The 25,021-nt window shown below is 41.2% G+C and overlaps 2 protein-coding genes across 4 annotated transcripts in view; one reads left to right on the plus strand and one right to left on the minus strand.

The window, feature by feature from the left end:
• VPS13B (vacuolar protein sorting 13 homolog B) overlaps nt 1-6,650 on the plus strand; it is a 472,964-nt gene extending 466,314 nt beyond the window's left edge. For all 3 annotated transcript variants that reach the window (XM_089517705.1, XM_089517703.1, XM_089517704.1), the window contains exons 60-62: nt 2,800-2,902; nt 3,393-3,642; nt 3,749-6,650. In XM_089517705.1, coding sequence (XP_089373831.1) covers nt 2,800-2,902; nt 3,393-3,642; nt 3,749-3,997 — 602 coding nt within the window. In that variant the 3' untranslated portion in view covers nt 3,998-6,650. The remainder of the gene's footprint in view (nt 1-2,799; nt 2,903-3,392; nt 3,643-3,748) is intronic.
• A 6,357-nt stretch (nt 6,651-13,007) lies between these two features.
• On the minus strand, nt 13,008-18,398 carry COX6C (cytochrome c oxidase subunit 6C). Its single transcript, XM_089517706.1, has 4 exons — nt 18,290-18,398; nt 14,894-15,020; nt 14,023-14,151; nt 13,008-13,119 (listed from the first exon to the last, which is right to left on the minus strand). The coding sequence occupies exons 2-3, from the start codon at nt 15,005-15,007 to the stop codon at nt 14,032-14,034; spliced, it is 234 nt and encodes a 77-aa protein (XP_089373832.1). The 5' UTR covers nt 15,008-15,020; nt 18,290-18,398; the 3' UTR covers nt 13,008-13,119; nt 14,023-14,031.
• Nucleotides 18,399-25,021: the final 6,623 nt, after the last annotated feature.

The following is a 25,021-nucleotide window of genomic DNA, read 5'->3' on the forward strand; positions in this document are numbered from 1 at the left end:
TACCAGTTCTTGTGTTGGAAGTTGCACCCTCCCTCTTGTATTACACAAAGTTTCCACAGTTATTAGGATATGCCAAGAAGCCTGTTGGTGTTTCTACTGTAGAGGGCCTGGGCTGGAGAGGAAGTAGGGACATTTTCTGCATTTTCCTGTGTCAAGGTAGCTGAACCCTGGCACTGCATGCCAATCATTTAGTCCACTGTAGCCCAGACATAATTGTTCAATTAATGCTGTAATATAGAATCATTAAATCAAATAATCCACACATTTGTAAATATTTTACTTTTTACTCACATAATATGCAGTTCCCTTTTTCTTTAACGGGCTCAAGTTTTACTTCCATAAAATACTGGCCACTTAATATTAGCAGGGTCTCACTTCATTTTTTAGATTTCCATTAAAGCTTTAGACATCACTTTGCATCTAAAGAAGTGTACTAAGTCTAACTCGGTGGTTCTCAACCTTCCTAATGCCGCAACCCTTTAATACAGTTCCTCATGTTGTGGTGGTTGGGGGTAACCATTAAATTGCTTTTCATTGCTATTTCATAATTGTAATTAAAAATAAGTGTTTTCTGATGGTCTTAGGCGACCCCTGTGAAAGGGTCAGTCAACCTCCAAACGGGTTGCGACCCGCAGGTTGAGAACCGCTGATCTAACTGCATAGTATTTTTGCTCAGTTCACCCATTATTTTTTAAAGTGCTTTGGAGATAATGATTCTATTAGGGACCCAAGTGTTGTAATTTTAACCTTGTTGTGATCCCGCTTCGATCCACTGGGAGAGTCGAGAAGACAGAAATAAAAATTATTATTATTATTATTATTATTATTATTATTATTATTATTACACTGGAAGACCAGGGTTTAAATCTCCATTTGCCCATGGAAACCCATTGGGTGACCTTGTGCAAGTCACACTCTCTCAGCCCCAGAGGAAGACAAAAACAAACTCCCTCTGAACAAATCTTGCCAAGAAAAACTCACAGTAATGCAGAGGAGGCAGGAAAACAGCTTTGTGTGAATAGCAGCCAGTTCAATTTCATTTTGTGGTTTTGTTTGTGCATGTGATAATCTTCAGTTTGCTGAGTGTTGGGAAGCTTGAGGAACAGATATAGTCATTTGTAATAGCTTTAGTGAAAACCAAGCCATCAGGGTCCAGAATTAAAGCAGAATGAAAATAAATTAATCAAGATCAGTAAAGATCGGATCCTCTAAACTCCTAAGGAAGAAGTTCACAGCAAGGGGATACTGTCTGCAATAGCCTTCCCGTGCATTTATTTTACAAGACAGTTTTTAAAATGTTGTTGGCAAATGATAAGTAGCCCATAATAATGGAGAGATGCACTTTATTGCAAACAAGGCCTGGATCCAGAAAGCTACTTTAGGAGACCACATGGGCTTGTATGCACCCAGTAGGGTTTTTTTTTTATTGTTCCTTTGAAACAACAGACATCCCCTTGAAAAGTTACCAACTAGAGGCTTCCCTCAGTTTGAAAAATATGTTGGAGTGCAGTTGCCTTGGATACACTGAACACGTTGCACAGTTCTTTGGATCCTGGCCAGTGTACACAACATGTTGTACAGACTTCCCGTGTCTATGTGAACAAAAGAGCTAAGGAAAGAAGCCATTTGAAAAATAGATGGTGGTCGATGGGTGGCTATCTTGGCCATAGTTGGATTGCAAATGGGATTGTGCCCACCAAGAGGAATGCGAGGGTGGGAGACCACACAGAAGTCAACACATGTTCTCACTTTTTCCAACTGCAAATGACATTCTCCCTCGCATAACACTGAAAATCCTCAGTTGGTTGATTGTTACAAGTGGAATGCATCTTTTAAGTATTAACATTAGCTTCTGTGTTAAACATTAAGCTGTATTTTCTCCACAACCAATGCAATGTTTAATAAAACTGGGTCCCACATTGCTTACACCCCAGTGCAGAAATACCTACTGTGTCACAGGAGAATGCAACTTTTCAAAGTCCTTCCCTCAGCACTAACACCATCACTCCATTACACACATATTAGCACTCAGTTCTCTGTACGCTGTAACTCTGCAGCATCAGGCTTAGCCTAGCTTCCATCAGTCTTGTAAAACTTTTATTATATCTGTGAAGTTTTTACACCCTGCTAATTCTCAATCTAATGACCATGCCTTCATTTATAAAAATTTACAAGCCACTAGAAAGCATGCATGCCAGGTCACCCCTTAGCTCTGGCAATTCTGCTCAGAACAAACAGGAAAAGAAGCACCTCCAGAGAACTCTACCTTGGCACAAAGAAGCACTCCTCATATTTTGGGTGCCCCAAGAGAACTCATAAATGTTTGGGATCTATGTTTAACAGCTGGATTAAGTAACCTATATTGAAATGCAGTATCTAGGGCAAGCTTGCCTTCTAATGTTGACTAATCATGACATCTCTCTGGAAGAATTCAAGCATGAAGCACGGAAGTTAAGAGTGGTCTTGAATTTTTATACATAGATTGTTAAATGACGTGCTCAAACCTTTTCTGAACTGATGGCCCTTGAGAGCATTATGTTTCCCTTAATTCTAGTATTTGACTGTCATTCTGACTTTTGTTTATTTCTAGCTAATGTTAAAATCCACTAGGGTTAAGTGAATGATTATTGTATTCTAATACTAAATGAATTATCTCAATTATGCCATCCAAAGAAATGACATCACTTTGAATCTCCATTATTTTACGGACTGCCCTAAGATGACATCACTGCAGCATGTTCCTCTTTCAAAAAAAACAAAACAACCAATGAGTAAAATCCCTTACTTCTCTTACCACAGGCATTTTGCATGGAGCTGGACTTTCTCAGCATCCCAAACAGCACTGTCCTCCAAGCGATCAACATGCTGAGCAGGCACCAAACAGCCACGTCAAATATGTCTGGTAAAATTATGGAGACACTTGCTCATTTTTATATCCACCTTGTTGATTAATAGATTCTGGTCTGTGGGCAAGTTAACAGGCTGTTGCTCTAGGAAAAGGCTGAATTACAACAGTTTATTTAGGAATGCTAAACAGAAAGTTACTGCACAGAGGCCCACTTTGCAACCAGTGAACAGACAATCTCCATGGACCCTAGGGGCTAGTCTGTGTCTTACTTACCAAATATTTCACTTAGTGGCCTCTACACTGGGATCAAGTAGTGCACAACTTCTGAAATAGCTGCTAGTTTCTTTTCTGTTTGGTTTCAGTTTCTCAATGTGATTATGATTAATAATGTTACAGAACAAACATGACATCCTTAATAGGATTGCAAAACTGGTGCTGAATAGTGTTGCCATGTGTGTGTTTATGCCAGCAGCTTCCCAGAGAAACATGCACCTCATGACAGATTGAGTTCCAGGTTCCTAATCTTGAGTTCTTCTTTTAACAGGAAAATGCTTCAGTCTCTAGGGAGACCAGAGGCTCACATGGCTTTGGAAGTAATAATTGTGAGTGGATCAGGCCAAGAACATGAAGGATGTTTGCTACTCACTTCAGAGGTACTGTTTGTGGTTAGCATCAGTGAGGACACACAGCAACAGGCATTTCCAGTGACAGAGATTGAGTGTTCACAAGACAGTGAGCAAAACAACCTAATGAAGGTGCAACTCAAACAGCAAAGAGTTCCTTGTGACTCAGAGGTAAAGCAGAACATTCTGTAGCTTTGAAAACAGCAGTTGTTTGAGGGGAGGGTAATTTGCAGGGGGAAAGTGTACGTTTCAGTGAATCTGTGTTCTCTGATTTCAGGCAGAAGGCGGCAGAGAGAGATTGTCTGAGCAGCAGTACAACCGACTCGTGGACTACATCACCAAAGCATCATACCACTTTGTTCCTGGTGCTGTGTCTGTACAAACAACAGCACACGCGGTAGCTGTAGAACCAATTCCTACATCAGTTAAGACTTATCAGTATCTTGTGGATCCTGTTTTTTCCCAAATATTTATTAGTAAATTTACCATGGTAAAAAACAAAGCTTTGAAAAAGGGGTTTAACTAAAAATACTCAGTGAAAAAAATTGCTTCCATTTGTAAAGTAACATCTTCTATGCAGTTATCTAGTGTGAACTTCTAACTCCACCTCACATTAAATTGATGCTTAAATTTTGTGAGCTGGTATAGAAACATAGCACAGTTAAAAAAAAACAAGACTATATTTTCTGTCTATCTTATATAAACAGTGGTAATTCCTGCTAACTGCATGAGACAGGATTGAACAAAATACTAACAAGATGCTAAAGGGAAGTGTAACAACCCTAAAGGAAGATACTGAAATCCTTTCTCTTTTCTTTAGTTTGGAAATCAAAAAGATAAGACAAAATTCATATTTAAGTTTTCTTGTCCTACAAAGAACAGCCCTTCTTTGCTCTGTCCTATTTTAGGGTCTGCTAGATTCTGTTATAAGCAAGGTTTATAACTCAGCTGTAAAAACTCGCTCAGGGCTGAAAATTTTACTTCAAATGTGCCATCCTTCTAGCAAAACATTTCCTCCCACTCAATCTGAAAGCATTGAAGTGGCCGTTTTAAGTTACTAGTGACAGCTGGGTTTTAGCACTGCTTTAACCTTATAATTGCATTCTTTATTTGACTGAAATCCTGCAGGACTTTAGTCCTTAATATAAACTAGTGCCTTTGGGTAGCTTGGGAGAGGAAAATGGTAACTACAGCATTAATTTATTTTTGAAACTATCTGTAGTACTTCATTTTATTTATTTTTTCAGACTTTTGAATGTATACAGTGATGTGGATTGTTTGACGATACATAATTATGCAAGAAATGTTATTGGTTATTGTTGTGGGACCAGAAATATGCATTGTATAAAGCTTTAGGAGTGATGTGCTCAGTCCAGTGTACCAAAAACAAGCCCAAAACATTGAGATAAAACCCAGTCTCTCATCCAAGATGTGTTCAGTCAAATAGCAGTCCGACTGAAGGATTTGCTTCCAAGAAATGTGCACAGAATTCTTGTGGCAGTAACATCACTTTCAACCAGAAGATGCTATTTTCCATCAGTAACTTCCTTTTAGGTTCATATAATCTCTATTTTCCTGGAAATAGACAATTTCCCTCCCTGTAATGCAAAGTTGGGCAGTTTTGGCTTTTCAAATGTTTTTTGACAGCACCACCTGTAATACCTAGCCTATGCTAGGTAAGAAAGATAGACAATTGCCCGTCCATAACATAGAAGAAAAAACAAACAAATCTGGCAGATCTTGGCACTGTCATTATTTCGCACCCTGCTTCAGGGAGGAATGGCTATGTGATATCCACATGCAGGGCATGTGAGGTATGTTGTGCGGGGCAGCAGGGGGGGGGATACCAGCACCCCCCAGTGCCGAAAAAAGGGTATCTGCGCCCGTAAGGGACACTCATCTGTGCAGATGTCCCTAACAGAATTGCAACCTGAAATTGTGACTGATGTGACTGTAGGCACTACAATCTAGGTTCCAGTGATACATACTGCTGCATTACTATGGCTTCTCATCCATTGGACCTGCTCATCTACACAGGATTGTCCAAAGAACTCTCCTGTTTGTGCTTTTAGGCCTATAATACGAGATGTTTTCAGACAAACGTAATTTGTTGCAGGTGCTTCAAATTCTGTTTTACAGTCTGGACTTTGAAAGAAATCACTGTTGCCGTGACAGCTGTTAGATTTATTTGTGTATTGAAATTGGATCAGCAGGCTTCAATTTGCAGAAATCTCCTTGATGTGGGTTCTCAGTTATTGTCTGTTTCTACTTGAAAATGTGGTCCTAAATGGTTCTCCTTCTGGCTCAGGTTTTCAGGTCAGAAGCTCAGCATTAATCCTTGGAGAGTCTTACTAAACTTCAAAACTGGGTCTAAGACAAGAACTGAAATTAAATCAAATCACTGCCTTTAGCCGTTATCTAATTTTCCCTAACATTTCCAGTGCATACCAGCACACTCAGATACAGAAAACTCAGAATGTATTAGTTTCAGTATGCTTGCCATGTATCTCATTTTGTTGTTGAGTTACCTTTGAAAAACAAGTTATTATTTATTGATTATGCAAAGTGTGAAATAAGCCTACCCTCTGTTAACATTTCATATGTTGATCTGTCAAACTGGTCAGTGCTTACTTTTTTAAAAAACACTACTTAAAATTGGTGAGTTTCATTCCTGAATCTTTTATGAAAATAAAGAGTTATATTGCCAGTTTTGCACATGGACTGTATGCATTACAACTATTTCATCAGTGGTTTGAGTGTTGGACTATGACTTTGGGAGACCATGGTTCAAATCCCTGCTTGGTCCTGTAAACTCACTGGGTGACCCTGGGCAAGTTGTCATGGCAACCTTTTCTGAAGAAATTTGCCAAGAAAACCCTGTGATAGGGTTGCATTAGAGTCGCCATAAGTCAGAAATCACTTGAAGGCACACAATAACAATTTGATGGCAAGCACATTCACATTATTGCAGCCACAGAACATGAGAGCTCAAAGTTATAATTCATCTGAGTCAACCAGCCTTACAGCAGTTGTTTAATGTTCCTTCAAATCATAGTGCCTCCCTTATAGTTCCTTCCAAAAACACCTTTGCCCACAATCCAGCTGTGTGAGATGCATGAAGACTATTGAATTCCTACAATTTTCTGGATTATGAGCAGTAGGCCTACATTTGATGTGAATTGCAAGACTGCAACAAAATGTCGATGCTATCTAGTCTGCATCTACATAATATAAAATAAATAAATAAATAAAAATCTACTTTCATATTCTGGTGTAATCAGTTATACAAATTCTCTTTTTACGTACACTACATTTGGATCAAGGTACTTCAGTGCAGCTGTGGTGATTTGCAATTTGGAGGAAGTGTGAAAGTGTCTCAGTTCATGCACAGTGTATAATGAGCCCCATTTAGATTGTCTTATGTTAAACATCAGCCCAAGAAGATTGACAGGAATATGCTCTCTGCAGTCAGGCTGGGTGTTTCAGTAACAGACATCATAACTCTTAATACTTACTTCTGTTTAGAACCCTATTTAGGAGTTATAGGACCAGGTGACTATGCAGATATGTCAGGGTATCTAGGAATTATGTTTCTTACAGTTTAGTTTATGGGTTCCATTGAAACCACTAAGAACCACAGTTAATTTACAAATACTATTTGACAGTATTTTCCCAAAACGTGGCCTCAAAATCCAAACCAATCACTTGCTTAAACAGGCTTTCTAACCTATTGAACTGTAAAGTATGTTTCTTATTCTCTTTCCTACAAATATGGCTGCATTCTTCAGAACAGTTTTCGCATTGCTCCAAGACACACATTTCTGCATGTCAAGACTTTTTTCTCAAGCTAATTCATTTTATCACAATAGATTCAGGGTCACTTTTTCTGAGCAGAATGCCTCTGCTTATTAAAGGTACCTCTGACTGATTTTCAGCTATTCCACCCCCATACACACACCACAGTTCACCCTATGCAGCACAGCCTCCCAGCCCTCAGTATACAGCATTTCTAAGGAAGAAGGAGAGGCTGCTATGGGAAGAGGAGCAGGAAAGCAACTTTGCTAGTCCAATTTTAAGGACCTAAATGAAAGCCAGCCTCTGAAGAGTGCAATGGACTGTATCAAAAGCAGAAAAACAGCCTTCTGCAAAATTAATCTGCTGGTTCCCAACCAAGTACATCTAAGGATGCATTTATGTCAATCAGCTCAAACAAAAAGTTGTTCTTTCTGACTGCAGTTACAGTTCTGATCACCCATTGCGAAGGGCAAACTGATGGTGAGTTCAGTAAACTACCTTCTCCCCAAGGAAGAGCTACAGCATTTGAGACTTCTTGCGTAGAAAGGCTATGATATCAGAACTTGCAGTCACCCAACAAAACTGATTAGATGTAGTATTAATTCACTGCCACAATACATACCAATTACCACTAGATTGGAGAGCATGAAAAAAGTAAGATACCATTCATGTTGGCCACCGGTTACCAGCTATTGGCTAAATGCAACCTCCGAGGTAGCACCAAAAAAAGCCAAACAACAAATGTAAGCAACAACAATAGAACTCGTTTATCTGGCTATTTTGGCAAATAGGATACTAGACTATAGACAAGAAGGACTTCCAATCCAACCAAACAGGCACTTTTAATGTGGGAAACTGACCTCAGAGTTGCACAGATGTGTCATTTCTAGTCAGCAATGCATTCAAACATCTGACTCGTTGGCTTTCTATATGGTAGACGTACTGTTCTGCACATAGAAACCTTCATGGAGAAACTGGTACTGATAGTATCATTTTATGATTCTAGGAAGACATATAGACAACCATGTTAGTTAATGTCTTGCTCCTTCCAGTCTTTCCCTGGATAGACTACACAGTCTTAAATATTCATCATAAACTTGCTAAATCTAAATCTCTCAAAGTATACAAGAAAAATCCAAGATTTAGAGGATTTATGATGAATATTTAAGGAAAAGACAGCAAGAAGCGGGAAATTAATGCTTTGATTTGGAAGACTGTCTATATGTCTTCCTCTGTCTTACATATAGACAAATACAGAATAGTGCCTGTGCTTCACTGATGGGAACTGTGCTTTTTTATAATTAAGCAGCTACATTACTGGTTTTGGGGCTTCCAGCATAATCATCTAGCTAGCATATAGAACTGTTACCACTGGCAATCCTTTCAGATATTTATTAAGTCTTCACATAGAACAAGTTTCCAAATCAAACCATCTGCATTTTATTTTCAAGCTTGTAAATTCTGCTAGCCAAACATCAACTTCAAATGGACCATTAATATCTCACCACTCTATATGTGCACGTATCCTCCAATTCACTCTAGTGAAGCTACTTAGTAACTTCTTAGTTGATTCAAAACACCAAAGAGTAACAAGGGATCTTCAGACTTTCCAGCTTCTTTTCTTAAATTGGGGAATGCATTTTACTGGCTTTTAAAACATCGGTATTGGAAAAGCATTTTAATGGCCAAACCCATTCATATACTCCACTGTTAGAGGTCAGCTGGAGAGCTGTTTACTGCTGGAAGGCAGACTGTAAGAAATTAGCAGAGTTCAAGAGAATGTAACCAGCAAAAATGCTTGAGAAAAAGTTAACATTAAGGCAGCCAGGAAAAAAGGTGATTTTTTAAAATTATCGAAAGGAAAGCACAAAATTCCCTTCTCCCGCTCCCTCCCTCCTTTTTAAATTTGTTTGGGTAACTATGCAGTCTCTAGCATTAAGAAGCATTGACCCTTCAATCCCATTTACTTTGAAGCACCTAACAAACCAATGTATTTGCTTCCAAGTACATTATCAATAGTATTTACATTTCTGTACCACTTAGTGCACTCAGCACTCCTTAAGCAGTTTACAATCTGTATACCAATTGACCTCAACAAGCTGGATGCTCATTTTATCAACCTATGGAAGGATGGAGCCCTGGAATCAAACTCACAACCTTGTGGCTGTAGTAAATTGTCTTACTATATAAGCAGGTCTATATTGTTACTGATTTTCCATCTTGCACAATTTGTGGAAATTAAACAAAACCACATTAATTTTCTTCTTCATTCACACCTGCAAATTAGGCAACTATTACGCCCAATGTACATGTTGGCAGCTAAGGTAGAATTGCAGTGGTCCCCAACAGAGTTTACAGCTGAGCTAGGAATTCTCACTCACGGTAACCACAGTGGTTCCAAAGTTTTCTACACAGGCTTACACTTCAAGCATTTGTCTATCATGCTCCTACTAACACTAGTCTCTCGGGGAACTACAATGACCACTGCTTGAACACCAGTGTCAGATAACTGTTGCATACCAACAATTTTAATTCTTCTACAGTAGTAGGAATGGGGGGAAAACTATTGTAACACACACCCCTGAAGTACACCTCATATGATAAATATGGTGACTTGACTATAACCTACACCAGTAAAGGTTTCGCCTTGACATGAATGTCTAGTCGTAACCAACTAGGGAGTGCTGCTCATCTCCGTTACTCAGCCGAAGAACTAGTGTTGTCAAAGACGACTCCGTAGTCATTTGGCCAGCATGACTGCACAAAACGTGGTTACTTTCCCACTGAAGTGGTACTTATTCATCTACAGTAGTCCTTTCTTTTACGCGGGGGATCTATTCTGGACCCCCCGCTTAAGGAAATTCCACGTATGCTTGAGCCCCATTAGAAGTACAGTGCGCCTGTGCTATAGGCGGGTGCCCCATACGCGGCTTACAGCTTACATGGATGCCACACGATGGGAGTGATTGGCATACGCACATGCGGCGTACACACTCTCCTGCGACACGAGCCCCATTCAATTGAATGGGACTCGGGCTTACACATTTTTTGGCTTACGTGGGGGGGGGGGGGCTGGAACGGATCCCCCATGTAAGCCAAGGGTCCACTGTAATGGGGCTCATGTTCATGGCAGTATGGCAGCGCGCGCGTGCGCACGCGCCACAAGCATACACACCATTACTCTTTCCGGTACCCGGTACCACTTCTTCCAGCACTTGCATGCTTTCAAACTGCTAGGTTGTCAGAAGGTGGGACTAGTGACAGGCGCTCACCCCATCACACAGCACTTGGACCTCAGACTGCCAGCCTTCCAACCTTACGATCATCATAATTGGCATCTTAACCACCGCATACCAGTAATACGCAAACTTTTTACCCTAGAGACCCTCTTTACATCTACATGAGGATAGGTACCACTCAATGTAGTATATGAATCAAAATATATTACTTAGTGTATGTATTTTCATTCATAAAATTCATGTATATTCATATTTTAAAATTTTATAAGGAAGCAACATTGTTCAAATTAGAACATTTTCAATAAATTCAATGTTTAACTCAACACATGTGTTAATTTTACACGTAAAGTCTAGGAAGAGGAAGAGGGATCAGAGCCTGTAAGTCTTGCACCCCCTGGAGATCCCGCACCACCATTTAAGAACCAATGACCTTCACTACTAGCTTTGCTTTCTTTACCATCACAGCAGTCAGCTCTTGCTACAGCTATTATCTTGCAATGTCCATCCCAGAACAACTAGGATTATGAGGCCAACAAACATGACTGTTTATATAGAGTATGTATTTCACCACAGCATGTAAACATTTTTCCAAGCAAATTTTACTTTAACCTTGGAACTCTAACTTCCCCTCTTTCATGTAATTCATATGCCATTTGAGAATGAGGTATTTCAGAGGAGAGTTCAATCTAGCAAGCAACCTGACCTCAAAATTACTAAAGTTTAGATTAGGTGTGGCAGTGTCTCAAGGCCTCCATCACTTCATCCTACATTTTCTCCTTACGTCTTCTGTAGATTTCCTATGGCCAACTTTTTTTTATTATAAGATTTTTGGGGAAAAAGATCTAAATCCTGACACAATACCACACTGTCACAGGGGGAAAAACCCTTTAAATATCACGAGTTAGCTATCACTAGGAATTTAGAAATAGACCACCAGCATTACTTGCTAATCTAGATAAGGTTTTTGACAATGCTGCAGAGACTATCTCACATCTTTTGGGGTAGGGAGGATGTGGAAGCTGACTGCCTCTTGAGCACGTGGGTGCATGCAGCACAGGCATTACACTACTGCCCATCTGATGCAGCTCTTTTCAAATCTACAAGATTTAATAGCTTTTTCGTCCGCAAATCACCACAAAACTACAGGCAGCTGAAACTGGATTGATGACATGGGCAAATTCTAATGTGAAACACAAAGCATAAATGTTGAGCTTATAACCAATGTTTTTCAGGATACTCTACACACAGATACTTGGAGATCTAAGTCCCGTATCAAAACAAGGAAGCAGGAAGGAATTGATATAAAGAGCAATGCTGCACATGAATTTGTACACTTAGGCCCAAATTCTACTGTTGGGCCCAATCAGAATAGACCCACTGAGTCACTTGGATTTACCATAGTAAATCATTCAACATTCAGCAATTGATTCAGTGGATCAACTCTAGTTGGGACTAAATAATACAATTCATCCCACAAACTCTCAATCCTGTATGTAACAGCCCATACTACAAAGTACATCCATTTACACAGCGCCTTTTCAAGCAGCAAAGATAAAGAGGACTAGAAGGATTTGGTGCTCTTTCTCAGTGGTGGAAGACAAAATGCACAATACACTAAGGTAAGGGTTAGCAGCTGCCCAGTGGCCACGTGATACCATTCCATGGGCCACACCATCACATTTGAGAGCACTGGAGGTGATATAATACTTCCAGGTTCTCATTTTGACTGATTTCTACTCAGGTTCATCCTTTGAGATGGTTGGGTATGGTAACCCAAATCTCATTTGTGGGGACTTGAGAGTCATTCTGGCCCATTTTGGGACAAGAACTTGCCCCCAAATTAAAATCTGTCTTGGGAGGCTTCAGAGGACAAGGACAGCCTACATGCTACACTTTCCTTACCCCTGGCCCAAGTGAATGAGGAAACATATTCCACATAGCCTGAATTGTGACAACTTCAATAGGATTACCTTTCCTTGAACTGAGGCCTCACTGCAGCATCCTGAGAAACAAAGATGCCATTAGATCAGAGTGGAGAAAGTATGACCCACAGGCAGTTCCACATGGTAATTTTTGTGGTCCCAAGATAACCTTCACCCCACAAAAAACTAGAACTTTTTGGTCACTTCCTGTAATAAAAAAAAATGCCTCTCCTGGATCTACAATGGTCCAGGGAGCCAAAAGCATGGTAAAATGCCCTCTGTAATTGCATCTGGAGGCAAAGAAATTAACTGTTTTTGCCAGGGAGATTCAGCCCTCTGAAGTCTCTTGGGGGACCAATACCACTTCCTAACCTCCAATAGTTGTACATCCCTGCATTAGATGCCCCCCCTCCTTTATTGTAATATAGATATCTTACAATCATCTTGCTGAAGAGTTTTGCTAGAAACAGTAAGTATATTAAAACCCAAGATGACTTAACATCCCTCAAAGCCCAAGCTTGTCATCTTTTTTTCTAGTTTCCTTAGAGCAGGAGTGAAAAAGTGAAAGAAGGCCAAGGCATTTGAGATCAGTACTTCATTTAATGAGCAATATTACAGTGTGTCAGACACTGAGGTGAATCACAAGGTATAGTTCTCTGAAACAGCGATGCTTAGTTGTCATTTATCCAAATCTGAAAGAGAAAATCCACAAGCAATAAAGATCAGCCATCTGTTCTTATTTTCAAGATGCAAAAACATTGTCACCTAAACCAAGCAAGAGACTGCTTTTGTCAGAATATTTATACATACAGTAATAGGTTTTCATGCTACAAAATACCTTTGTTTACAAGCAAAATCTGACCCAAAACCAACAGACTAGAGATTTAAAAATGATAGTGATGCATGCAGTATCACACTCAACAGCTACACCATCAGAATGCAAAGGAGCTAACAGAATGTTTTGAACAAGCAGCCTTTGGAAAAAGATGAAAAGAGCAACCATGTATAAGTACTTGGGGAGGAGGCAATGCAATAGTTTTCTTGTCTAATCTCCTCAGCTCTCCTTACAAAGTAAATCACAGGTGAAGGAGGCAACAGTGGCAGGCTCACAAGAGTGAGTGTTTAGCAGCTATGTACTTGCTACTAACCACAAGCACCAAATATATAGTTTAGGGCCCCGGGGCATTCTGATGGATGCCTTGCCAAATATACATGCTACACCATTTAAAAGTAGGGTTTGCAAAGCAACATCTTCCTGTTCTTTTTTCCCCATCGTTTTTGGAAGTCAGTACATTTATCACTGCCATTTTCTTCACACTGTTCTCCAACATGAAGTACTAGTTAATCATGAAATAGCAGCACATTAAACACAAATACAGAACCTTACTATCACAGTCTTCATATTAATCTTAATTATCAAATAAGTGGTGTTCTAGGTTATGCAGCAGAGTTTATCAAAAGACTGCTATCGCACACTATGAGCCCTTCTAATACAGTAGATTGCACACCTTAACACCTTGGCAAGTATACCTTGCCAAAAAGAAATCTCTTGGTGAAAGTGAACATCTTGTATAGTCTAAAAGCTATCCAGATACCTGCTTAGATCATTTGGGTCCCACACTCTGAAAAACCCCAGCTTTCCTCATTTCCTCAAAGTCCTTCATGGCATCATAGTTTTTGTAAAAGTCTGCATATGCTTTTTTCCTGGGCTCAGCCACACCAAACTGAAAAGGAAAAAGATCAGACTGAACAAAATAGTCAAATCTATAATTTATTATTATTATTATTATTATTATTATTATTATGACACATCTCAAGCCACCTTCTATGAAAAAAGATTTTACCAGTGTCCGCTAGGGGTTTAGTTTCTTATAAAATATTAACTAACAGCACTGAACTGCTGCACAACTCCACCTCCCTATTAAGGCTTCAATTATGTATGGATTTACCAAAATGAAAGAGCCACTTGTGTTATGGGCTTATTCCTCAATGGACACACACAGGATTGCAAGAGATTGTTATAAGAAAATTATCTCCCTGATGACGGAAGGTGTAGGTGGGACAAGGTACGACTATGTGAAGAATGTATGAGGAAGTGAAGGGCAAAGGTAAGGGGGAAAGAAAGAAGGAAGATGAAGGGTGATAGGGAAGAGTAGGGATAGATAAGATATGAGGGGAAGAGAAGGGGAGGAGAAAATAAGGAAAGGAAGAAGAAGGTTAAAGATGGAAGAGATAAGGAAGGAGAAGTAGGGATAAAAAGTATATAGAGAGAATGGGAATGGAGATAGAGAAAAGGATAAAAAGAATGGGAGTAATATCGAAGGAATGAGAATGTAGGGTTGATAGTTTTATGTAAGATCTATTGAAGTATAAATATGTTTCTGTACGAGTATGTTTTAATGTGGTGTATATAAATTTGAATAAAGGTATTTTTTTTAAAAAGAAAATTATCTCCCATGTACTGACCTTGTAAGAAGCGGCACATCCCAAAGCAAAGATAAATGCTACTGCGATGTGTTTTCTCAGACGTTTGGCCAGAAGGCCTCTCATCTGTGGTTTGGGCAACAAAGCAGCTGACATGGTGATGATTCTCCTGAAAAATGGGAAAGCACCAAAACAAAAGCAAGTCCTGTTATCACAGCACCAACACTAAGATCAACAAAGAAAAACAACAGGAATGAAGGTGAGATTATCAAAACCATGAAACCCGATGCAAATGAGTTCCACTTCACAGAAGTTGAAGGAGTTGCTATCAAAGCTACTCATATTCTGAAGAAATTGCCATCACTTTAGTTTGAAACAAATATTTAATGAGTGCCATGATCCCATCTGATCTTGGACGCTAAGCAGTGTCAGCCCTGGTTAGAACTTGGACGGGAGACTGCTAATGGATACCACAAGCTGTAGGCTACGTTTCAGAGGACTGTTCCTCAGTCTAGCCTTCCCAATTCTATTCAGGTGCCTCTTAAAGTGCAAACAAAAGCTAAATAGTAATGGCACACTCACAATGGCGACTGCGGTGTCGCTCCGGAGGGAAAAAGGCCCCAGGGAGGCTGCCCTTTTGGGGCGGTCTGTTCCGCGCCTTAAAGTTGATATGGTCTCTATTCTGCCTGCCAATCTTATCTCTCTCTCTCAATCTTCCTGCTAACTACCTTTAGTTAGGTTAGGATTTAGTTTTGTTATGTATATATTTATTAAAGCCATTATTATTTGTTTTTAAACCACAAACTACATGTTTGTTGTTTCTTTGAGTCAGTCTTTTTTTTTTAGGAAAGCATATAAATATATAATCTGACCCACACTTCTGCCTCACTGCTAGCGAAAGCTAGACTCCAACACCTTTGACTTTCATACTTGCTTGTTTTTGTTTCCCTTTAAAAGGGTTAAGACCCTGGGAAACTCAGACTGTAACTCATGGCAGCACCGATCCTACTGACCTCCTCCAACCCCACACAAGACTCATAGAATCATAGAGTTGGAAAAGACCACTAGGGCCATCCAGTCCAACCCCTGCCATGCAGGAAATCACAATCAAAGCATCCCCGACAGATGGCCATCTAGCCTCTGCTTAAAGACCTCCAAGGAAGGAGACTCCACTACACTCCGGGGGAGTTTGTTCCACTGTCAAACAGCCCTTACTGTCAGGAAGTTCTTCCTAATGTTGAGGTGGAATCTCTTTTCCTGTAGCTTGCATCCATTGTTCCGGGTCCTAGTCTCTGGAGCAGCAGAAAACAAGCTTGCTCCCTCCTCAATATGACATCCTTTCAAATATTTAAACAGGGCTATCATATCACCTCTTAACCTTCTCTTCTCCAGGCTAAACATCCCCAGCTCCCCAAGTCGTTCCTCATAGGGCATGGTCTCCAGACCCTTCACCATTTTAGTCGCCCACCTTTGGACACGCTCCAGTTTTTCAACATCCTTTTTGAATTGTGGTGCCCAGAACTGGACACAATATTCCAGGTGGGGCCTGACCAGAGCAGAATACAGTGGCACTATTACTTCTCTTGATCTAGACACTATACTTCTATTGATGCCGCCTAAAATCGCATTGGCCTTTTTAGCTGCCACTTCACACTGTTGACTCATGTTCAATTTGTGGTCTATTTGGACTCCCAGATCCCTTTCACATGTAGTCTTGTTCAGCCAGGTGTCCCCAATCCTATACTTGTGCATTTTATTTTTCCGCCCTAAGTGCAATACTTTACATTTCTCCGTGTTGAATTTCATTTTGTTAGCTGTGGCCCAGCTTTCTAGTCTATTCAGGTCATTTTGAATCTTGATCCTGTCCTCTGGGGTATTAGCTATTCCCCCTAATTTGGTGTCATCTGCAAATTTGACTCTCTGATGTTTTTCCAATCATAAATCATAACTCCCATCTACCGCTGAATGCAATTGGACTTGCCGATTAAACTGCAATATCGTACACACAGCCTCAATGGATTTACCAGAACACAGTTTCCTGCGGTTGAAGTGAAAACTGGGTGAGATTTGATTTTTTTAAAGCGTGTTTTTTAATTTGATGTTTTAAAATTTAAACTTAACTTTAAAAAAGAAGAACCTGTGTCCTCTCCTTCCTCTTCCCAGCCTCTCCTTCTCCTCTGCATTTCAAAGGGACTTTTGGCTGTTTCTGCCCAGAGGCAGATGTTTGAGGGACACTTGTGTCTCACACACACCTTTTACAGTGTCAGCCGGTGCAGTCCACACACACCCACACTTCATGTATTTTGGTGATGTTTTACTATTGTTAGCCACTTTGATCTGCTCCCAGGGGCTGGATATAAATAAACTTATTATTATTATTATTATTATTATTATTATCAGGGATGCTGCTTCCAAAAAGGGTGACCATGTGTCCCAACCAAAAAGGAGGCCCAAGCGCCACAAAATGTACAACGTTCAATGAAAACGGAGGACGTGCCAAAATCAAAGCTAAGAACCCACATAGAGACACAGCTGCCCTCCACATTCTCTGGGTCAGGGGCACAGGGCCCCGTGAATGCTTTTGCCCGAGAGGAGGCCTCTCTAGGGATCTCTAGGTCCCCAGACAATCTGCCAGACATTGGCCATAGAAGGGCACTGGAAGAGCTACAGAGGCCTAGAAAACGGCATTCTGCAACCCCAAGGTTTGAAATGCAGGGGGAAGGAGGAGGAGGCCTGGTCTCCCGGCCCCTGAGGAGCCACTCCTGGAAGCCTCCCAGGGCAACACGGGGCAGGTCACACTCTCTCAGCCTCAGAGGAAGGCAAGGCAAAGCTACAAAACGAAAGACGCCTCCCTCCGAGAGGGAGACCAGGAGTCCTCCCCAGAAAGGAAGGCAAGGCACTGCTAAAAGGAGGGCCTGAGAGGGAGAGGGCAGGACAAAGCCAGGAATGCAGCGAAGTCACACAAGATGAAACAAGACATAGAACAAAGCGATACGGAATTGAAAATGCACTATTAAATAAAGCAACATTAAAAGTAAAACATCCTTAACCTTTGTTGCTTTTGGTGCATCTAAAATGCCTGCATTGCAGCTAATGAATATTATCTAAAATAAAATAAAATAAATAACAATAAAATAAGATAAAAATAATAATAAAACAATATAAATGGAGTTAAATATGATAAAATGAGGTAAAAGCCTCGTGCCAGTTTCAGCCCCTGCTTCTGAGCCCTGATAAAGTGGAGGCCGCTCCGGGGGGACGGAGGACGGGGCCTAAGAAAGGAGGGCGCCTGCTCCCTCCCTCCCTCCTGCCTTCGCCGTTCCCCTCCGGACCGAGGCCGAGACCGAGGCCGAGGCCGAGGCCTCCTCCGGGAACTCCCCTCAGCCCCCGCCGCCTCAGCTCCTTTCCTTTCGCGGAGGTAGCTAAGAGAGGACTCACTCTCGCCTGGCGACTGAAGCCGGGGAAGGAAGCTCTGTGGGGAATAAACCGCGCCGCCGCTGTCCTTCCTCTGTCACCTTTAAAAGCGCAGCCTCGCTCTGCGCACGCGCGCCGCCGCCGCCGCCGCCGCGATGACGCCACGCCGGCTACGGCACGGAGCGTGGGACAAACTTGATCGCGAGGCGCAGTGTTGCCTTGTTGGTTCTTGCCCCGCCCCCCTCCTCTTCCTCCCTTACTAGCGCGAGCGGAGCTAGTAATGGGATGTGGGCGGGGCCAGTGTCAGGGTTCTTTTTGCCCCGCCCCCTCCCTTGCTAGCGCGAGCTAGAGGCGGTTATTGTGAGGGGTTTTGCTCGGGCCGCCCTAACGCGAGCGGAGCTAGTGGCGGTTAGGGCTGTGGGCGGGGCAATGTGAGGGATTTGCCCCGCCCCCTCCCTTGCTAGCGCGAGCGGAGCTAGTAGCCGTTATTGAAAGTGGGCGGGGCCAGTGCCAGGTGGAGGTTTTGCCTCTGACTGGGAAAGGAGGAGTCAGAAATGGGGAGTTAAGGGGAGGCTGTGTGGCGCAGTGGTTGGCTCTGGACTGGGACTCTGGTCTACATTCTGGCCTACATTCTGCCCCGGTTTATAGTAGAGAATTATGGCAACCCTACTTAGGGCAGAAAAATGAAATGCACAGATATATTATGGGGGGCACCTAGCTTAACAAGACTAGATGTGAAGGGGATCTAGTAGGCCACAAATTGAAATGAGTCACCAGTGTGATGCGGCAGCGGACAAGGCCAATGCGATTCTAGGCTGCATCAATAGAAACATGGGCCCATTCTACCCAGGCCTTTGCCACGCCCCCAGTATGTCCTAGACGTTGGCCGAGGACGCAGCGTCCAATCAGGCCTCACCCCTAGGATGTACTGGGTACTTCAAAATGGTAGCTCCCTATGCACATGGGTGGCACCATTTTGACGTCGCGGACACTTAGCATCTGCACGTCGCAGTGTGGAAATGATGCCGCAAGTGCACCATTGGTGCCTTGCAGCGTCATAACCATGGCGCAAAAAGAACTGGTTTTTTGTGGGTTCTTTTTGCTGCGCCAGGGAACCATGTGGTTTGTCCGCTACGGTTCCCTGGCACAGCAAACACGGGTGCTGGCAGAGCACCCTTTTTGGGCGCTCTGTAAAGCGCCATGGTGTCTAGATCAAGGGAAGTAATAGAGCCAATGTATTCTGCTTTGGTCAGGAGGACTCACCTGGAATATTGTGTCCAGTTCTGGGCACCACAATTCAAAAAGGACATTGAGAAACTGGAGTGTGTCCAAACGAGGGAGACTAAAATGGTGAAGGGTCTGGAAACCATGAAGCCCTATGAGGAGAGACTTAGGGAGCTGGGTATGTTTAGCCTGGAGAAGAGAAGGTTAAGAGGTGATATGATAGCCCTGTTTAAATACTTGAAGGGATGTCATATTGAGGAGGGAGCTATTTGTTTTCTGCTGCTCCAGAGATTAGGACACAGAGCAATGGATGCAAGCTCCAGGAAAAGAGATTCCACCTCAACATTAGGAGGAACTTCCTGACAGTAAGGGCTGTTTGACAGTGGAACAAACTCCCTCGGAGTGTAGTGGAGTCTCCTTCTTTGGAGGTCTTTAAGCAGAGGCTGGATGGCCATCTGTCGGGGATGCTTTGATTTAGATTTCCTGCATGGCAGGGGGTTGGACTGGATGGCCCTAGTGGTCTTTTCCAACTCTATGAATCCATGATTCTAACCTGTCACCAATAGCCCCCTGCTACAATCTTGCAGACTCAGAGCCATGGCTTCCTTGAGTCTTTCCATCTGTAATGCAATCTTTCTTTTGTCCTATTGCCTTCCACCTCACTAAGCACTACTGTCTTTTATAATTAATCATCTCATCTCAAGATATGTCCAAAGCTGTCTTCTTCTATTTCTTTAAATTGAGTACAGTGGACCCTTGTTATACGCTGCGGTTTGGTTCCAAGATCCCCCGTGTATAACAAAATCCGTGGATGCTCAAGTCCCATTAAATATAATGACAAAATGCAAAATGGTGTCCCTTATAAAAATGGAAAATCAAGGTTTGATATTTGAAATTTATACTCTTTGTGAACATTTTCAAACCGTGGATGCTTGAATCCGTGTATAAAAAATCCATGTATCAGAAGGGCTGACTGTAGTATAATATTAGCCTCAGTTAATTCATTTTGGTTTCTAGGAAGAGTTCAGACAAGATTTGCTCCGTTTCACTATTTATTAGTCATTTTGGCAGTCCATGGTATCCACAGATTCTCCTCTGGCACCACATTGAAATGAGTTGACTCTCCTGTCAGATTTCTTCACTATCCAGCTTTTACACCAATACATAGAATGCTAAAGCATGGATGATCCTGACTTCAGTATTCAGCAATATATATTTTTGCTGTCCTTGAGCAAGCATTGAGGCCATGCTATTGAGGACGCAGCTGCGCTGGGCAGGACACGTTTCTAGGATGAAGGACCATCGCCTCCCAAAAATAGTATTCTACGGTGAACTCGCCACGGGTCAGCGTAAGAGAGGCGCCCCAAAGAAGAGATACAAGGACTCCCTGAAACAACATCTCAGGCTTGGCTAGATTGATCACCAACAATGGTCTGCCCTGGCCTCACGTCAGGAGGCATGGAGACGCACTATCCATGATGCTGCAGCCTTTTTCGAAAGCTCACGGTGAACGAGTCTCGAAGAGAAACGACAACACAGAAAGAACCACAACCCAGAAACATCACCCAAGGAGACTTTCTGCTGTGCTTTCTGCAACCGGACCTGTTTGTCCTGGATTGGCCTTTTTAGTCACCAATGCGCTTGTAGAAAGTGCGGGATGAGTCCTTCCTGAATCTTCGTTTGCGAAGCAAAGCCAGAGAGAGAGAGAGAGAGAGAGAGATTTTTGCTCTTGATGATCTTATTTATTTCCTTTATAACGCCTCTTTCTAATCTTAATCTTCTTCACATACTTGACTTGTCTTCATTTTGATTTATATCTGAGCCAATGTATACAAAAACTTTAACAGTTTTGATGTTTTCATCATCCAGGTTAAAGTTATGTAATTTTTCTGTTTTCTTGAAGTTCAGCTGTAACCCTGCTTTAGCACTTTCTTCCTTGACTTTCTTCAGTAGTCATTCCAAGTCTTCGTTGTTTCTGATAGTAGTATGATGTCCTCCACATATCTTAAATTGTTGATGTTCCTTCCTACAATTCTCACATCTTTTCCAAATTTAATCCACCTTTTTTATATATGATGGATGTATAAATTCAACATCTGAGAGCCTCTAGGGCTGAAGGGCGGGGTATAAATACCGTAAATAAATAAAAATAAACATATAAGCTGATAAAATGCATGCTTGTCTGATTTACTTGTCAAGTGGAAGCCATTCTGTTTCTCCACATTTTCTCCTGAATATAGGTTATGCATCAGGACAATCAAATATTGCAGCACACTCATTTCTTTTAGTGTGATCTTCACAGTCACAGGCATTGCTATAATCTATCACAAGTACAGGCTGATTTTTCTCTGGAATTCTATGGTATGCTCCATTAGCTAATATATATTTGCAATCCGATCCCTAGTGCCTGTTCCTTTTCATAATCCATCTTGGACATCTGGCATTTCTTGCTCCATATATGCTAAAAGTCTTTGTTGTTAAGTTCTGAGCATCACTTTGCTTGCCTTTGAGATGTATACAATGGTCCAGTGGTTAACTGCTATCTCTGGAACCCTTTCTTGAGCAATAGAACAACACACAGTCTGTTAGCCATTGGTTTGTTTTAGTTTTATTTTAGTTAGAATTTGAGTACATTCTGTTTCTATAGCTTGAAGCAGCTCTATTGATATGCCATCTGTTCCTGGCGATTTATTTCTCCCAAGTGCTCTGAGTGCAGCTTTCACTTTGCTTTCTAAAATTGTAAGTTCATCTTCAGATGGCTCTTCCTTGAACCAATCTGTCATTGATAATCTCTTTTATACCATTCTTCACTATATGGCTTCCATCGTCTTTTCCCCCCATGGTCTTACAGTGTTGATTGTGTAGCATATAGACTCTTAAATTTCCTTTTGATTTCTTGGATCTTTTCTCTCTTTGTTGTTGTCTTCTATTTTTTTTACATTGATTACTATAATAATTCTCTTTTTTCCTATGCGCAAGTTCTCCTAATTAGAGCAGGTAGTATAAAAAGCAAGAATTGAGAGATAAATAGAAACATCCAAACACTTCCACAGGTTCCACAAAATGTTTCCAGGAATTTCCAGGTCTTACAGAAATTTGCAAACTGAATGGATTTACCATAAGGAAGTCCTCATGCATCCATCTAAAGCCAACCAGTAGCTGTTTGTGTTGTGGGTGAAACCATCCAACTACCATTGCATATCCTAGGGAAGATAACGTCTGGAGACTACCTTGTACAACGTCCAAAAAGTGTTTAGGCTGGCATAACTGGCAATTATGCCAGTATAAATTAAGAGGATTGCAGCCAGACGTGCCAGAAGTGCAACTGAAGTCTCCCAACCTTATTGAAACAAGTGTAACTTTCTGCTCTTAAACCATAGCAATATTCTCAGTGACGCTGTTTGCTTTTCACATTTAGCCAGTCCTTGCCATGACATCATGGCAAGGGAGAAAGAAAAAGATAGATATTCCCATTTGCAAACCTCCAGTGAATCACAATCTTTCAAGTTTAGAAAGGCATTAATGTTTTTCATTGCAAGATGGCCTGCTTCTACTTTATTGTTTTGCTAGAAAAAGAATCTAATTAAGAAATCACGGATCTCATGTTCCCTCTACAATGCCATATTTGAGCTTGGTGATTAACAGAACTGGCAGTAGATAACAGTGTAAACAATCAGCGTTAAATGCATTTTGATTTAATGAACTTGGAGCACATTTTCCTTAGGCTTACTTGGCCACCTTCAGTCTGGTAAAATATGTATACATATTCATAATGGGGGAGAGGGATTGTGGCATCCTCTGCTTTCCACCCCCATGGAGACAGCATGAGACTACTACAATCCCTAGCCTCAATCCCGGTATTAATTAGATTGTCTCACCAACCAGAGCTGTAATATATATAAATGAAATTCTAGAAAGGCATCAGCAAGAACAAGATGTTGAAGCCAAATGGAAAACATGAACCAATAAAAAGGGCTGAACCAGTAGAAGTGCAAGTTTGCCCTTTGAAGTTGTTTCAAGTACTGCATGCTTTAATTTGGGGGTAAGCGTATGACGATGGATGCAAACAAAAGAATGTAGGATCAGTTTGTGTAATTTTTTGGACCAACTCTAGATGAATCAACATGTTGATGGTTACCAGTGATTGCCACAGTCACTGAAAACACTGCTTGTTGTTAAGTTGGACTTTTAATCACTGATTTTAGAAAGCTGTGTGAGCATGGGGAGTGCAAGTTCCCAGTGCCAGCACTTTTTAATGGGGTTAAATCTTGGAGCTTCATATAAAGTTTAACCCAAATAAACCAGATGGTCTTGGTCATTTGGCAAGCAACAACAAACCTGAGTTTTTTCATTTCAGATGTTTGTGTAACTCATTCATCTTAATGAGTCTGTTTATACTTAATTTCCTGTGACAGTACAGTAATGATAAATGTGCATGAGACAAGCAAGTTTCTTACTCTCATTCTTGAAAATTGCTCTTTTTGGCAATGTTCACACATTTATGCTATATCCAAAATAAATGTTCCACATAAATATCCACATGGTCTTGTCTCTACTTCCTGATGTGGTCATAGGAAAACCTGAAGCTTCCTTGTGGTATTAGCAGACCTTTGGTTCCCCAACCCCAGTATCTGATCTGACAGCAGCCGTTCAACAACTCAGTTCTTCCCGTCATCTTCTACCTCTTTGGACCTAGAATGACATTTGATTGAACCGAGAATAATTCTGAGATTCATTGGGTTAGATCCAAAGTAGTCATCAGTAGAGTTCCTTTTATATTGGAGGAAGGGGGTAGAGTGAGCATTTTTAAAAAAATTAACCTACCCTTGCAACAACTTGAATAAATATCAAAACATGCTAATCTGGGGTGGTACCATAAACAATATCAGTCTCCCCATATCTGGAAATAAGATCAGCTTGAAATTATTTTAGCCTGTCTAACAGAACATTCTTCATTTGCAAAACATAAACAACCCCCACCAAAAAAAAGAATCTGTTATTTTTCATTTTAAAAATTCTCTCTTTTCTACCAGATACTTGGCGATAAGATTCTATGGTTGTCAGACCAAGATTCTCTTGATACCACTTTAAGTGCTGTAGCTCCACGGTATGCAATCCTGGGATTTGTAATTTTACAAAGTCATTAATTTTCTCTGCCAAAGAGTGTTGATGCCTCACAAAACTACAAATCTCAGCATTCTGTAGAATGGATCTGTGCTAGTTAAAATGGTGTGAAACTGCTTTATATCTACAATGGAGATGAACCCTAAATTAAGGTCAGTGATACAGTCAACTAGATCATTTAAGACCCTGGACTGAATAGTTAAATGAGCTGGATAGATTTAGTCGTTCTTGTTGTTGTGTGCCTTCAGGTCATTTTTTACTTATGGTGACCTTAAGGTAAACCTATCATAGGTTTTTTTTGGCAAGATTAGTTCAGAGATGGTTTACCATTGCCTTCCCCTGAGAGCATGTGACTTGCCCAAGTTCATCCAATGGGTTTCATAGCCAAGCTGAGAATCAGTCCAGTAC

Source organism: Sceloporus occidentalis, unplaced genomic scaffold (assembly GCF_023333645.1).
Source record: "Sceloporus occidentalis isolate IW3139 unplaced genomic scaffold, rSceOcc1.0.p SCAF_3, whole genome shotgun sequence".
Lineage (NCBI taxonomy): Eukaryota > Metazoa > Chordata > Lepidosauria > Squamata > Phrynosomatidae > Sceloporus > Sceloporus occidentalis.